Source organism: Dromaius novaehollandiae, chromosome 22 (genome assembly GCF_036370855.1).
Source record: "Dromaius novaehollandiae isolate bDroNov1 chromosome 22, bDroNov1.hap1, whole genome shotgun sequence".
Taxonomy (NCBI): Eukaryota; Metazoa; Chordata; class Aves; order Casuariiformes; family Dromaiidae; genus Dromaius; species Dromaius novaehollandiae.
Genome location: NC_088119.1, coordinates 5,892,721 through 5,906,335, shown reverse-complemented (window position 1 = coordinate 5,906,335; position 13,615 = coordinate 5,892,721). Strand labels below are relative to the sequence as shown.

Here is a 13,615-nt window from a genome sequence, read left to right as displayed (position 1 = left end):
GCCCTCGGCGCGGCCCCGGGCGCCACTCGCCGCCCCGCAGCGCACAAAGCCCCTTTCACGGCGCTCGCCGTGCTGCGAAAGCCTCTGGCCCCCGGCCACGCGGGGGGGACGGGAAGGGCGCCAGGGACATGGGGGGGCCCCTCCTTGCATTCCCGCGGTTGCAAAAGGGGGAAAATAACCCCGATTCGGTGCATGGGTGAGCAGCCCGCGGGGACGGTGGCAGCAGGTCCCCGTGGCACCAAGGGCTTTGCCGTGGCCTCGGAGGTGTCGGAGTCCCGGCATCACCGGGACATCACTCCCGGGGCAGTGGCTTTAACGAAGGGCTCCTCGTTAGCCTCCCGCTGCAGCCATCCCCGGGGCGGCAGGAGCAGGGATCCCTGCAGGCCTCCTGCTCTCTCAAAACCCCAAACTCCGTTTTTTTCTCGTATTTCTTTTCCCTGAGATTGGAAACGAAGCCCCAGAGTTTCCCGGGCTCCCCTGTTGCCGCACGGAGCTGCAAATGGGACCCAGGAGTCCTGGCCGGGGCTGGGAGTTTGCGCTGCTCTTAGAGACCCGCTGGGGTGGAACTGGCTTTGGAGGGTTCAAATAGGCACTTAATTATCGTCTGCCGTAATTAGCATTTGCTCCGCGGGGCCGAACTGCCTTCAAAGCTGCCTGAATGGGGCCGGTGGACACGTATGTGCACATGTGTAGGTGGAGGGATGAGCATGCATGTGCATAGCCATACATCCACATGTGTATATAGAGGGATGGGCATGTATGTGCACAGCTGTGCGTGCACGTGTGTGCGCACGTATATGGGGGACACCAACACGCATGTGCATAGCTGTGCGTGCACGTATGTGCACACATGTACGGGGGACACAGACATGCATATGCACAGCTGTCCATGCACATGTGTGCACACATGTACGGGGGACACTGACATGCATGTGCATAGCTGTGCGTGCACGTATGCACACACGTATATGGGGGACACAGACATGCACGTGCATAGCTGTGCGTGCACGTATGTGCACACGTATATGGGGGACACAGACATGCATGTGCATAGCTGTGCATGCACGTATGTGCACACATATATGGGGGACACAGACATGCATGTGCATAGCTGTGCATGCACGTATGTGCACACGTATATGGGGGACACCAACATGCATGTGCACAGCCGTGCGTGCATGTATTACCAGCGGCTTCGTGGCAGCTTTCCAGCCCTGGGCACAGCTGCACCCGTGCCCGTTGCATGGCACGTGTGGGTGCACGGGGCGCTTGCACCGCTCTGCCTGCAGCACCCTGGAGACTCCATCCTCCTGACTCCCGTGGGCACCCGCGGGGCTGGCGGAGCTGCCGTGCCGTGCCACGGCGCCCGGGCAGGGTGCCAGCCCGCGTCCCTCCCCGCCGGGCCCCACAAAAGCCGGGGGCTGTGCTCGCCTCGGCGCTCGCTGGCCTCCCGCCAGCCCCTCCGCATAAAACCCGCCGGCCGGGCGCCGCGCGGCCACCCCGCGCCATGGAGAGCCAGCGGCTGTCCTCCTACGGGCGCCGCTTCGGCCCCGCCACCGCCCCGGCACCCCGCGTCGTCCCCGTGCGCTGGGGACCGCCCGCCGGCTCCCCGGCCCGGCTCGTCGCCGCCCGGGCCAGGAGCGTCCAGCTCGGCGCCCGCTCGGGCTCCCGCCTGGGGCTGGGCAAGATGGACTTCTCGCTGGCCGACGCGCTCAACTCGGAGTTCAGGGAGACGCGCACCAACGAGAAGGTGGAGATGATGGAGCTCAACGACCGCTTCGCCAGCTACATCGAGAAGGTCCGGCTGCTGGAGCAGCAGAACAAGGTGCTGGTGGTGGAGCTCAACCAGGCGCGGGACCAGGAGCCCTCGCGGCTGGCCGACATCTACCAGGAGGAGCTGCGCGACCTGCGGCACCACGTGGAGCAGCTCGCCACCGCCAAAGCCCGCCTGGAGATCGAGCGGGACAACCTCGCTGAGGACCTTGGTGGTCTCCGGCAAAAGTAAGGGGCTGCCCTGCTCGGAGGAAGCAGGGTGGCCCCGGGAGCAGGGGTATGATGGGGACCAGGTGGTGATGGGGACAAAGGTGGCCATCAAGATGAGGGTGGTGAGAGCATCGAGGGGCCCTGGGGACAAGGGTGGCCACCAGGACCAGGGTTGTGATGGAGACCAGAGTTGTCCCAGGGACCAGGGTGGCCACTGGGATGGAGATCAGAGTGGCCACTGGGACCAGAGTAACCCTAAGGACCAGTGTGATAATGGGGATCAGCATGGCCCCAGGGAGCGAGGTGACCACCAGGACCAGGGCGACCCTAGGAACCATGGTGGTGATAGGGACCAGGGTGGTGACTGGGAGCAGGGTGGCCCCGGGGATCAGGGTGGTGGTGAGGACTGGGATGATGCTGAGGACCAGGGTGGTAATGGGGACCAGGGTGGTAATGGGGACCACGATGACCCTGGGGACCAGGGTGATGATAGGAACCAGCAGGACCCTGGGGACCAGGGTGGCCCCGGGGACCAGGGTGGTGATGGGGCCCAGGCTGCTCCTGAGGAAGACCATGGTGCCCACCAAGGGATGTGGGATGAGCTGGGGCTTTACGGGGCTCCGGGCACACACGTGGAGGGGACGCAGGGCGCAGTATGCCAGCTGGTGTGCCCGGACGCCTGGGTCCTGCTGTGGGACACTATCCCACTGCAGTGGGGCCGACCTCTAAGGGTGACCCTTTCTAACCAGGCTTCATCGCAGGTGCTCAGCCCCGCTGCTGCTCAGCCCCACACATGTATCTGTCAGGCACAGGGGTGCAGGGGGCTGGAGGAGGTGCTGGTTCGGGTGCGTGCTTGGAGCTGAGGCCAGGGCCATGCGTGCACGGTCGTGTCCATGTCCGTGCACACGTCTGTGTCCATGCGTGCACAGCCATGTCCGTGTCTCCGCAGGCGTGTCTGTGTCCGTGTCCACGTCCATGCATGTGTGTCCGTGCATGCATGGCCATGTCCGTGTCTCTGCACGCGTGTCTGTGTCCATGTCGACGTCCATGCATGCGTGTCCATGCGTGTGCAGCTGTGTCCGTGTCCACGCATGCGTGTCCGTGTCTGTGCCTGTGCTCGCATGGCCATGGCTGCGGCCAGACTCGACTCCAGGACACGTGAGACAGCCGAGGGGGTCTGAAACCTCCCCGAAAACCCGAGGGGAAGCTCTGTGGGACACGTGCCCACGCACCCCGCGACAGCCCCAGCAGCCCCTGGGGTCCCCCTGCAAGGCCACGCGTGCCTGGGGACCACCATGTAAGGGACACGTGTGACACGGTGAGCTGGCGGTGCAGCATGGCTGGGACCTCGTGCGTGCCAGCGCGAGCGGGGGGACGTGATGCTGGTGCGTGTCCTGCCTGGGGAGGGGACACGGGGCAGCCGCGTGGGTGGCACGGGGGGACACGGGGGCAGGAGGGTGGCGGGGGCGTGCGGGGCCGTGCCCGCGCGCTGATGCGGGTGCTGGGGCCACCGCGATGAGTATCGGTGCCTAACGAGTACCGCCGCGTAACGAGTGCCGGTGCCTGACGAGTGACACTACACAAGTAGCGATGGTACCCGCTAATGGTGCCTAATGAGCACCGGTGCCTAACGAGCGAGGCGGCGCCAGGAGTAACGGCGGTCTCCGCGCAGGCTCCAGGACGAGGTGACCCTGCGGCTGGAGGCCGAGAGCACCCTGGCTGCCTACAGGCAGGTGAGGGTGGGGGCCGGATCCTGCCCCCCGGCTGGGATGGGCTGGGCCCAGGGGCAGGGATGGGCTGGGACAGACTGGGACCAGCTGGGACCCTCAGGGTCGAGCAGGGAAGAGGCTGAGGACAGGCAGGGACACGTAGAAATGGGCAGGAGACAGGCAGGGATGGGCAGGGATGGGCAGGGCTAGAGGCAGGGATGGGCAGGGATGGTCTGGGACAAGCAGGGATGGGCAGGGATGGGCAGGGACAGGCAGGGACAGGCTGGGATGGTCTGGGACAGGCAGGGATGGGCAGGGATGGGCAGGGGATAGGCAGGGACAGGCAGGGATGGTCTGGGACAGGCAGGGCTAGAGGCAGGGATGGGCAGGGACAGGCAGGGACAGGCAGGGATGGTCTGGGACAGGCAGGGCTAGAGGCAGGGATGGGCAGGGACAGGCAGGGACAGGCAGGGATGGTCTGGGACAGGCAGGGCTAGAGGCAGGGATGGGCAGGGACAGGCAGGGATGGGTAGGGATGGTCTGGGGACAGGCAGGGATGGGCAGGGATGGTCTGGGGACAGGCAGGGACAGGCAGGGATGGTCTGGGACAGGCAGGGCTAGAGGCAGGGATGGGCAGGGACAGGCAGGGATGGGCAGGGATGGTCTGGGACAGGCAGGACTGGGCTGAGATGGGCAGGGGACAGGCAGGGATGGGCAGGAATGGTCCAGGACACTCAGGGACCATCTGGGGCAGGCAGGGATGGTCAGGACTGGGCTGGGCTGGGCAGCGATGGTCTGTGACACTTGGGGACAGGCAGAGCTGGGCAGGAAGGAGCCAGCAGGGGCTGGGCTGGGCTGGGGCAGGGCAGTTGCTGGGACAGGCAGCACCGTCCCTCCTCTTCCTCCCTCCCGCGGCAGGACGTGGATGCGGCCGCGCTGGCTCGCCTGGACCTGGAGCGCAGGGTGGGCTCCCTGCAGGAGGAGATCACCTTCCTGAGGAAGGTCCACGACGAGGTAGTGTTGCGGCCGGGCACGCGCAGGGCTGGGGGCCGCGGGGCCGTGGGGGCTGACGCCCGCGGGCGCCTCGGCAGGAGCTGCGGGAGCTGCAGGAGCAGCTGGCCCAGCACCAGGTGCACATCGAGATGGACGTGAGCAAGCCGGACCTGACGGCGGCCCTGCGGGAGATCCGCACCCAGTACGAGTCCATGGCTGCCAGCAACATCCAGGAGACCGAGGAGTGGTACAAGTCCAAGGTACGAGGGACACCGCTCCGGGACGTGCCGCTGCCAGCCGGGGCCAGCCCAGGGCGCAGGAGCAGCTGATGATGCCCTGGTGCTGCATGGGGTGGTGGTGGTGGCACACAGGGCCACCTTCTCAGGGCTGGGGTTGAACCCCGGGTCTGGACAGCTCTGCAGCATGTGTGGATCGGGTGCCCCTGCTGTCCCCGCTCGTGTCCCATGTCCTCTTTTGGTTCCCATGTCCTCCCATGGGGAGTGGGAATCTCCCATTGATGGTGAGTCCCATGTGGGCTGGCCCTAAAGAGATGTGTCCCCAACAGCGTGTCACACGTGCACCATCCCATTGACCCCCAGGACCTGGCCATGTCCCTAGTGCCACTGGCCATCAGGGCCTCATCCTCCAGCACCATCCCTCCCTCCTGTGGGAGCAGGGCCGTGTCCCCAGCAACACCTGCCACTGGGGCCATGTCCCACTGTCCCTTCCTCCCGTGAGATCAGGGTCATGTCCCAGTGCCATGTGCCATCAGGACTACATCCTTCCCACAGAAGCAGGAATGTGTCCCCGGTGACACATGCCACTGGGGACATGTCCCATGTCCCACTGTCCCTTCCTCCCGTGGGAGCAGGGCCCTGCCCCCACGACACGTGCCATCAGGGCAGCATCCCTCCTGCGGGAGCAGGGACGTCGGGGCACAACCCCGGGGCCGTCCCTCGCTCCGGTGGCCCCGGCCCATGGCCTGTGCCTGCCCAGTTCGCAGACCTGACGGACGCGGCGGCCCGGCACGCGGAGGCCCTGCGCCTGGCCAAGCAGGAGGCCAACGACTACCGGCGCCAGCTCCAGGCCCTCACGTGCGACCTGGAGGCTCTGCGGGGCTCGGTAGGTGCCGGCCGTGGGAGATGCCCAAGTTTTGGGATGAAGGTGAGGGTACAAGGCATCATGGCCACCCTCTTCGCCCCAGAACGAGTCCCTGGAGAGGCAGCTGCGGGAGATGGAGGACCGCTACGCCCTGGAGACGGCCGGCTACCAGGACACGGTCCTGCGGCTGGAGGAGGACATCCGCAGCCTCAAGGAGGAGATGGCGCGGCACCTGCAGGAGTACCAAGACCTGCTCAACGTCAAGCTGGCCCTGGACATCGAGATCGCCACATATCGCAAGCTGCTGGAGGGCGAGGAGAGCAGGTGAAGGAACAACGTGGCCCGTTCCCAGTTGGATGCCAATCTCTCCCTCCTCCCAGCCATGCCCCAAGCTGGCCCCAAGCCCTCATGGTCCCTCCAGGGCATCCATCCCTTCTGGGGACCATTCTCCAGCCCTCCTGCCCCAGCCTTGGTGGATGCACCTGGGGCACTGGGGACCCCCATCCCACAGCCCCTGCCCACGTGCCCTGCTGACGTCTCCCCGTCGCTCCCACAGGATCACCATTCCTGTGCAGACCTTCTCCAACCTGCAGATCCGAGGTGAGGCCACATGCGGAGATGGAGGGGGTCCGGGGCTTTGTGGTGGTGGGCCAGCTGGAACGCTGGCATGAGCAGGAGGGCTGGGAATGCCTAGGATCTCCATGCAAGGAGATGTGTTGTCTCTTCATTCCCACCCAGTCCAGAGGGATTGAGAGATTTTTCCTTGAATCCCAAGGAACAAGGACTCCTGGGTCTTGTCCCTGGCATTAACCTGCTGTCAGGTCTCTGTGCCAAGGTGGGGTTCCTCCATGGTCTCCCACGGTGGGAGGTGAGGAGTGTGCCGTGGCCACATTCCCAGGGCCATCTGTGTCCCCAAGGCCAACCATTTCCCCGAGACCAACCACCTCCCTGAGACCAGTCACGTCCTCGTGGCTGTTGCTACCCATGGTTTGGGGTTTCCCAGCCCGACCTGGTCCCTTTGAGCCACTCTGCTTGAGCACTGGTGGAGGGTCTATGGCCAGGGCACGGGGTCACCACCGCATCCTGCCCGTGTCCCCTAGAGACCAGCCTGGACACCAAATCTGTGTCGGAAGCTCACCTGAAGAGGAGCATCGTGGTCAAGACTGTGGAGACCAGAGATGGAGAGGTGGGAAATGCTTGTCTGCGCCTCCCACGTGACCTCTCCTCTGTCCCAGGCACCCTGCAGTGTCCCCTGTACCCCCAACACGATGACCGGTCACACACCTTGTGCCACCATCCCTCAGCCCCAGGAGCAGCCTGGGCAGGGAGGCGGCTCTGGACCATGATGGAGTCTGAGCCTGGCAACTTGTGGAGAAAGCCAGCCCTGTCCCTGCTCCTGGGCCTGCTCGGAGCCCAGGAGGGCTCAGCCAGGGAGGAGCGCCCAAGCCCAGGGTGATGGTCCTTCTCCCTCTGCCTCCAGGTGATCAAGGAGTCCAAGCAGGAGCACAAGGAGGTGGCATAAGCTGGGGAGGACGCAGGCGGACGCTAGCAGCAGACGCACGCTTGTAGCCATAGCTATGTAGGTCCTGGCCGCCGTCCTGTGCCCAGCTGCTGCGAGGGAGCCCCGTGGCCAGGCACGGGTCGCCGCCTCCATGGCCCGACCGGAGGAGCTGGTGGTCCCGACGTGTGGGACATGGCTGCACGTTGGCTGGGACATCTCTCCCTGGGCCGTGGGGACCTCACTGACACCTGGTCCCTTCACAGGGGGTTGGCAAAACACCCCGGCTGACCACACGCTGTGCGGGGAGGAGACGGGTGTTACGGGGCAGAAGCGAGTGGTACTCGGGCAGAGCCAAGCTCTCCTCCCCCGGGATGCTGCCGTGTTTCCGCAGCACGGAGGGACGAGGGTTTTGGAGGGGCCGCACCAGCATTTGCTTTGGATATCTGGCTTGGCCGACGTGCGGGGAGGGAGCCTGTCCCGTTTCCATCTCTCTGCGCTCATCGGGCAAGAGGAGAGAGCAAGGAGCATCTGTCTCTGCGTCCCACCTTGCTGCCCACCCTCTGCTCCGGGAGGCCACCCTCAATCTCCCCGGTGTGTCCAGGTCCTGAGCATCACAGGGGAGTCCGAGGGGACGAGGTGCTGGCTGGCAAGGGACCTTTCCCCATCACTGAGCATCGAGCGTAGCCAAGAGGAGAAAGGGGAGGATGGAACTGCACGAGGAAAACACGGTGCTGTCAGGAGGCTGCAAAGCGGTGATGAAATCAGGATAATGAGGAATGTCGGGGACTCTGGGTTGTCAGGGGCGGTTCGAGGGGCCGGAGTGATGGCGGGCACGGCCACGTGGGGCAGTGGGGTGGGTGGGCCGTGGTGGCATTCCCTGGCATGGAGCCACGTGATCCCGATGGGGTACCCACCACCGAGATGCCCCCATCCCCACGGTGGGGAAAATGGTCCCCAGGGGCTCATGGCGAGGGGTCACGCAATGCCATGTGCCTGGTCCCTCACTTAGGAGGTTCCTACGGAGGTAAAAATGAAGAGGAGGGGAGTGAAAGGAAGAGAGGGGAAGAGGAGGAGGAGGAGGAGGGTGTCCAGGCACCCGTGGGTGCTCTCAGGAGCAGGAGGTGCTGGGGAAGGAAGGCTGCAGCCATCCTCATTCTGCCTGTCCCACCTGGGCTTGCAGCAAGTCCCACCACTGCTTTCCCACTATGGTGAGCTGGGGGATGGAGACCTGGCTCTGCATGAGCCGCAATCCCTGCCATGCGCAGAGCCCCCAAGCCTGGCTCCCCATGTGGGCACACAAAATGGGATTGGGAAGAAATCCCTCATCCCCGGGGCTTGCGTGGCCCTGTCCCCCTCATCCTCCCTCGCTGCCCCCATCCAGACCAGCACACACCACTAGTCCATCCAGGGCTGCAGCCTGGCACAGAGCAGCTCCGCGGGGTGCCGGGGCTCCCTGGCAACCCTCCGCCCCCACCTCAGATTTAGCTACTGACCGCAAGCAAAACCTGCCCCGCTTTTCGGCTATGCTGCCTGAGCCACCTACCATAGGAGCAACGACCCGGTGGTGCTTCCCTTATCCCGTAAGCCCGTAGTGATGAGCGCGTGGGATGCCACCAGGATGACGTCCCTCTCACCCCCTGGCTCGGGTGCTCAGCGTGCTTTGCAGATGCTAACTCCAGAAAGCTCATCCCTGGGTGCAAGGGGTGTTACTGGGGGAGACCCAGGTCCTGCCCAGCTTTGGCCTCTGGGGCTCAGCCCCACTCAAGGGTGTCCTGCAAGAGCCCTGCAGGTGGTACTCACTGCCATGGGGTCCCTGCAATGGTCAGGCTGGAGATGGCTCGGGGCCAGGGGGCTCAGCCAGTCCCCCGTGTCCTGCGTCCTGGGATGAGCCAGGCTGCGCGTAAGCAGCCTCCAGCTGAAGCGCTTGCAGTACACATCGCTACTGAACCAATGTACTAACGTCCGCGGCAGCATGAGACGAGAAATAAAGCTAACGCAAGCGCTGCGCTTCGATGGTTGTGTCTGCGGTCTGCCTCTCTGTGCCGGCACCTGACCCGTCAGGAGGGATACAGCCAGCGCTGTAGGTTATTTGGGATTAGTGAGGGCCACAGAGTCCTTCAGGAGCCCGAGCCCGCTGCTGTCGGGGGACACAGGCTGAGACCTGAACCCCAAGGCATGGCCAACACGCTCGGCCGTTCATGGCGTGGTTTGAAGACCCATAAGTGATTGCAACATGGGGGGAGGCGGGCACGGGAAAAAGCAGCCTGGAGCTAGCAGCTGGGCAGCAGAACAGGAGAGATCTTCTTCCCAGGAGAAAGGAAAAGCAGTGTTTTGGGGTCTTCAGCCCCATATCCAGCTCCTTCCCTGTATGAGCCAAGACTGCTGCACCTGGGAAGCTCCTGGGATCCTCGGTAGCTGTCAGGACCGATGGTTGATTCGTAAGATCCTGCAAAGGGCCAGCAAGGAAAGGTTGTATTTGCAAACAGCAGGAAAATGCTGCTGGTTAGCGGGCACCAAAGAGGGATGCGAGGACTTTGGCAGCCCAAGCCCACCCCTGGCTGGGATGGACGCCAGCCAGGGCACGCAGATGGAGATATTTGCTGGCGGAGGATGCTGCAAGATCCTGTGTGTTGTCTATGTATGTGGTGTGCATGCCTTCCTTTGGAGCGGCGCTTAGGGCTGGTACGGACAAGAGGACACGGGGTGGCAAGAGACCCCACGCAGATGCCGTCCTCTTTGGAGGATGTCTTTTTTCGTGGACAAATGTGGACTTGCAGAAATCCAAATAGCTCATAGGCCCACGCCGATTTGGGCAAGCTCAAAAAAAAAAGGGGGGGGGGGGAAGCCACCAGGGAAATTTCTGAAGAAATACGCTGGTTTTGTTTTGAAATTTCTTTTTTTTTTTCCTTCAAAAATGAAAAAAGTGAAAAAACTCCAAATTTTTTTTAAAAAAGGTTTGTTCCAGCTAAAAAGCTCCAATGAACACCACAAGTGTTGAAACTTGGACGTTCAAAGTTTTCAGCAAAGGAAAAACATAAAAAAGTAAGGAAAGTAAGAAAGAATAAGTCAGAGTAAAATATTTCAGCTTGTCTTTTTACAGCAGCCCGTTAACAAACAAAACAGCCCTAAAGAATCACTGACGTGGTTTAGCAACTCTGTAACACTTGGCCAGAAAACACTACAACAACTCAAAGTATTCTCTTAAAAAGGATTATATTGAGGTTAAAATCACACCGCAAGCCAGCAGCATGACCAGGAGCAGACTCCAGGGCTCCCAAATCCCAGCCTGTCCCTTCCAAGCCAGTGTCCTGGAGCATGGTAGGCTTTCAGCTTCAGTCCTCATGGTCCCTGCTTGACCCAAAAGGGAGGGAGTGAGCAGGTAACATTTTGCTCACATTTATTTCTAACCCGGCTTAGGATGCTTCTCAGCAGCCTGAGGGAGAACGGTCCAAGTCGTAACAGTGATGAGATAACTAATTGCCCGAGGCCATAGCGGAGACGCTATGTCCTGGGAGGGCACCAGAAGAGCTGCCTGCAGCAGCGGCACAGGTGGATGCCCAAGAAGATGATGGTGATGAGGACGTAGCTCGTGAGGATGGTCTTGATGGCGTACATCGTCTCAGGATCGTCGAGCGTCCGCTTGCGCTGACTCTCGTAGCTGACGCTGAGCCGGAAGCCAGCCACCAGCTCGCCCTCTCGCCAGCAGTAGTAGGTGCCTCTGTCGCTGAGCCGGACGCGGAGGATGTGCAGGTGGTTGCCGTGGTCGATGAAGATGCGCATGCTCCTGTTGACGCCGAGGAGGTAGTGGGAGCGGTAGAGCCGAACGGAGCCTTTGTCCCAGGCCACGGCGTGCTCAGGCCTGGCCCTCGGGCAGGCAATGACCAGCCCGCTGCCGGCGGGGTGCTTGTGGAGCTGCGTGGGGATGGGGGGCTGCCAGGGCTTTTGGCCAAGCTTCGAAATGATGTTGGAGATGGCCCGCACTCCTTCTTCAGGGACCTCCTCCTTCAGACAAGGGGTCAGGCAACTTCGGATGACCACCTCCGGCCTCCGGAGTCGGCCAGGGTGGTGGAAGAGTGCGGGGACAGCCTTCGAGCCGCACGACGTCACATTGGGCACGGCGGTGCGGTACCGGGGGTGCAGCTGGGAGCTCCTCACATAGCAGAGACCGATTCGCCGCTGCTCGCCTCTCACCCCACAGCGGTCACACTTGGTCCAGTCCCAGAAAGTGGTGAAGAGGCTGAAGACCTTCCTGGTGTAATCTTTTTGAGCGTGCTGACCTCTGTCCACAAAAGCCACCGTGATGCGCTTGGTTGGCTGTACGTCCACATCGTAGCCATAAAAGAAGTCCCCTTTCTTCGTGCCGCAGAGGTAGAGGCCCGAGTCCCCCGCCTGGGCCCGGAAGACGATGAGACTGAACATGCGGATGCTGAAACGCTTCAGCACATCGCTGCCCACGTGGATATGGCCTGAGTCCACCACCATGGTGCCAGCAAAGTCCGTCAGGACTGTGGTTTGGTGGCTCCCCTCATCCTTCTGGAAGTACCAGACTACAGAAGTGACCTCTTCTGGCTTGCAGTTGCAGGGGAGCTCGAAGGTCATATCAGCCAAATAAGCAGCATTTTCAAAGAGCAGGAAAGCAGGACAAGCCGTTCGCTTGAATATGTCATCTTTCTCTTCAATAGCAAAGGCGTGGAGAGCATCTGCCATGCAGAGGACAACAGTGACTCCCAGCAGCCTCGCCATTTATTAGCACGTGCTGTTCCACTTTTGTTGCTCACTGGGGCAAGGCTGTCCCCAGGGCACCCAGAACATGGACTCTAGAACCCTTATTTTCTCTCTCGCATCCATTCTAGAGTGCGGGTGCCCCCAGAAGATGCTCGGACCCCACACGGCTCTTTTCACACAACGTTCGTTACACACTATGTACCTCAGCACTGCCAAAAGGCCACCACTGCTGCAACGGAGGGCAGCGGGCAAGTGGATCGTTCGAGTGGCACAACCAGGAGGGAAGATGCAGACCCCAGGGTAGATGGGGACCCAGTGCAGTGGGAACCAGGCTTCCACTGCTCAGGTTTTCTTGAAAGATTCACGTGCAGGAAATGGTGAGGATTTCACTTATTCCTCTGCGTGCAACAAACACAGAGAAGAACCTGTTCCAACTGCAGCTGCTCTCTGTAGCCCAAAACAAAGGGTTTCAAACATGATATTTAGACTTCTACATCCTCCCTGTTGGTTTTCCAAGTGCTTGTGTGCTGAAGCCCTCAGCATAGCTAATATCGGAGACTCTCCCTCTCTGAGTGATCACGTGAGGCTTTCCATTCACATCACCTTTGCCTTGGCTAATGCTGGCAACAGCCCTGGAGGCCTTAAACGCATCTCTCCTATGGTAAAGGTGAGCTATTTGCTCCCCACTGAACCCGGCCAGACCTTCAACTCAGCTTCTGCAGTTCTTGAGCAAGTGCTCAGATCAGACCATGAACTGACTGCTGGGGAAACCGATTCCAGCCAGTCTAACAGCCCTTCCTTCTGCTGATATTCATGTAACCTCTCCTTTGAGGAGGAGCTCAGCACTTGCATCTCATTTCTCCTGAGTCTTCCAAGCAAACAACAGGGATTTTGCTTCTCCCAAATGACAGGGATGCAGCAGACTGCCCCCGTCCTTCAGATGAGATACAAATACAAGCCCCGAGCCTTGGGACTTGCTAAAAGCACTGCGGCAGTTCCCACCAGATCCTAAACTGCAGCCAGCTCACACAGTCATGCAGGGGCTGTTCCAGCACGGAATGGGTACCCACAAGGATTCCTCGAAAGGATGATGCTGAACTCCTGTCATATGTGGCCACTGGAGAAGGAGCCGTTGCCCACTGTCAGTGTAAACCCCTCACACTTTGACCACTGTCCCAGGAAGAAAAGGACCTGACTTTGGGCTGTTGAAGCTTTCTGAAGTTTCAATCCCACTCCACAATCTGAGAGGAATAAGGAATTACCCTAACACCCAGTTTACACCCCAGTAAGCAGGAGAAAAGGCTCAGGGGCAGGGTAGGAAAGATACTCACACATCATTTGGAAACCAAGCCACTGCAGTGATGAAAAGGTCCTGAGTTAAGAGCACAGACAATGACTCTGCACCTTAGGAGTATGCTTAGCCATGGAAGGAGAGCCCTGGGTTCCCATCTCTTCTTCAGGATTATTTTGTGATTGATTCTTGTAAATAGCAGAAACGATCCTGACAGAAGAGCCTGTTGCTCCCCACCACGGAGAGCCACCCCCAGCAGTCTCTCCTTAACTTCAGCAGGGACCTCTGCAGAGCCTGAATGTCAGGGTAGGG

At 61.3% G+C, this 13,615-nt stretch overlaps 2 protein-coding genes across 2 annotated transcripts; one reads left to right on the top strand and one right to left on the bottom strand.

Moving 5' to 3' along the window:
* Positions 1–1,507: 1,507 nt before the first annotated feature.
* On the top strand, positions 1,508–9,298 carry GFAP (glial fibrillary acidic protein). Its single transcript, XM_026107917.2, has 9 exons — positions 1,508–2,001; positions 3,656–3,716; positions 4,611–4,706; positions 4,784–4,945; positions 5,682–5,807; positions 5,890–6,110; positions 6,343–6,386; positions 6,887–6,972; positions 7,267–9,298. Exons 1-9 carry the CDS (start codon positions 1,508–1,510, stop codon positions 7,306–7,308), a joined length of 1,332 nt encoding a protein of 443 aa, XP_025963702.2. The 3' UTR covers positions 7,309–9,298.
* A 1,338-nt stretch (positions 9,299–10,636) lies between these two features.
* On the bottom strand, positions 10,637–12,186 carry FAM187A (family with sequence similarity 187 member A). The gene has a single exon (XM_026107922.2). The coding sequence runs from the start codon at positions 12,028–12,030 to the stop codon at positions 10,789–10,791; it is 1,242 nt and encodes a 413-aa protein (XP_025963707.2). The 5' UTR covers positions 12,031–12,186; the 3' UTR covers positions 10,637–10,788.
* Positions 12,187–13,615: the final 1,429 nt, after the last annotated feature.

Bases quoted from the DNA above. Each gene is read 5' to 3' on its own strand.
- GFAP (XM_026107917.2), top strand. From the start codon at position 1,508: ATGGAGAGCCAGCGGCTGTCCTCCTACGGGCGCCGCTTCGGCCCCGCC. The intron at 3,717-4,610 runs GTGAGGGTGGGG...CTCCCGCGGCAG, and splicing joins CCCTGGCTGCCTACAGGCAG to GACGTGGATGCGGCCGCGCT. The intron at 6,973-7,266 runs GTGGGAAATGCT...CTCTGCCTCCAG, and splicing joins TGGAGACCAGAGATGGAGAG to GTGATCAAGGAGTCCAAGCA.
- FAM187A (XM_026107922.2), bottom strand. From the start codon at position 12,030: ATGGCGAGGCTGCTGGGAGTCACTGTTGTCCTCTGCATGGCAGATGCT.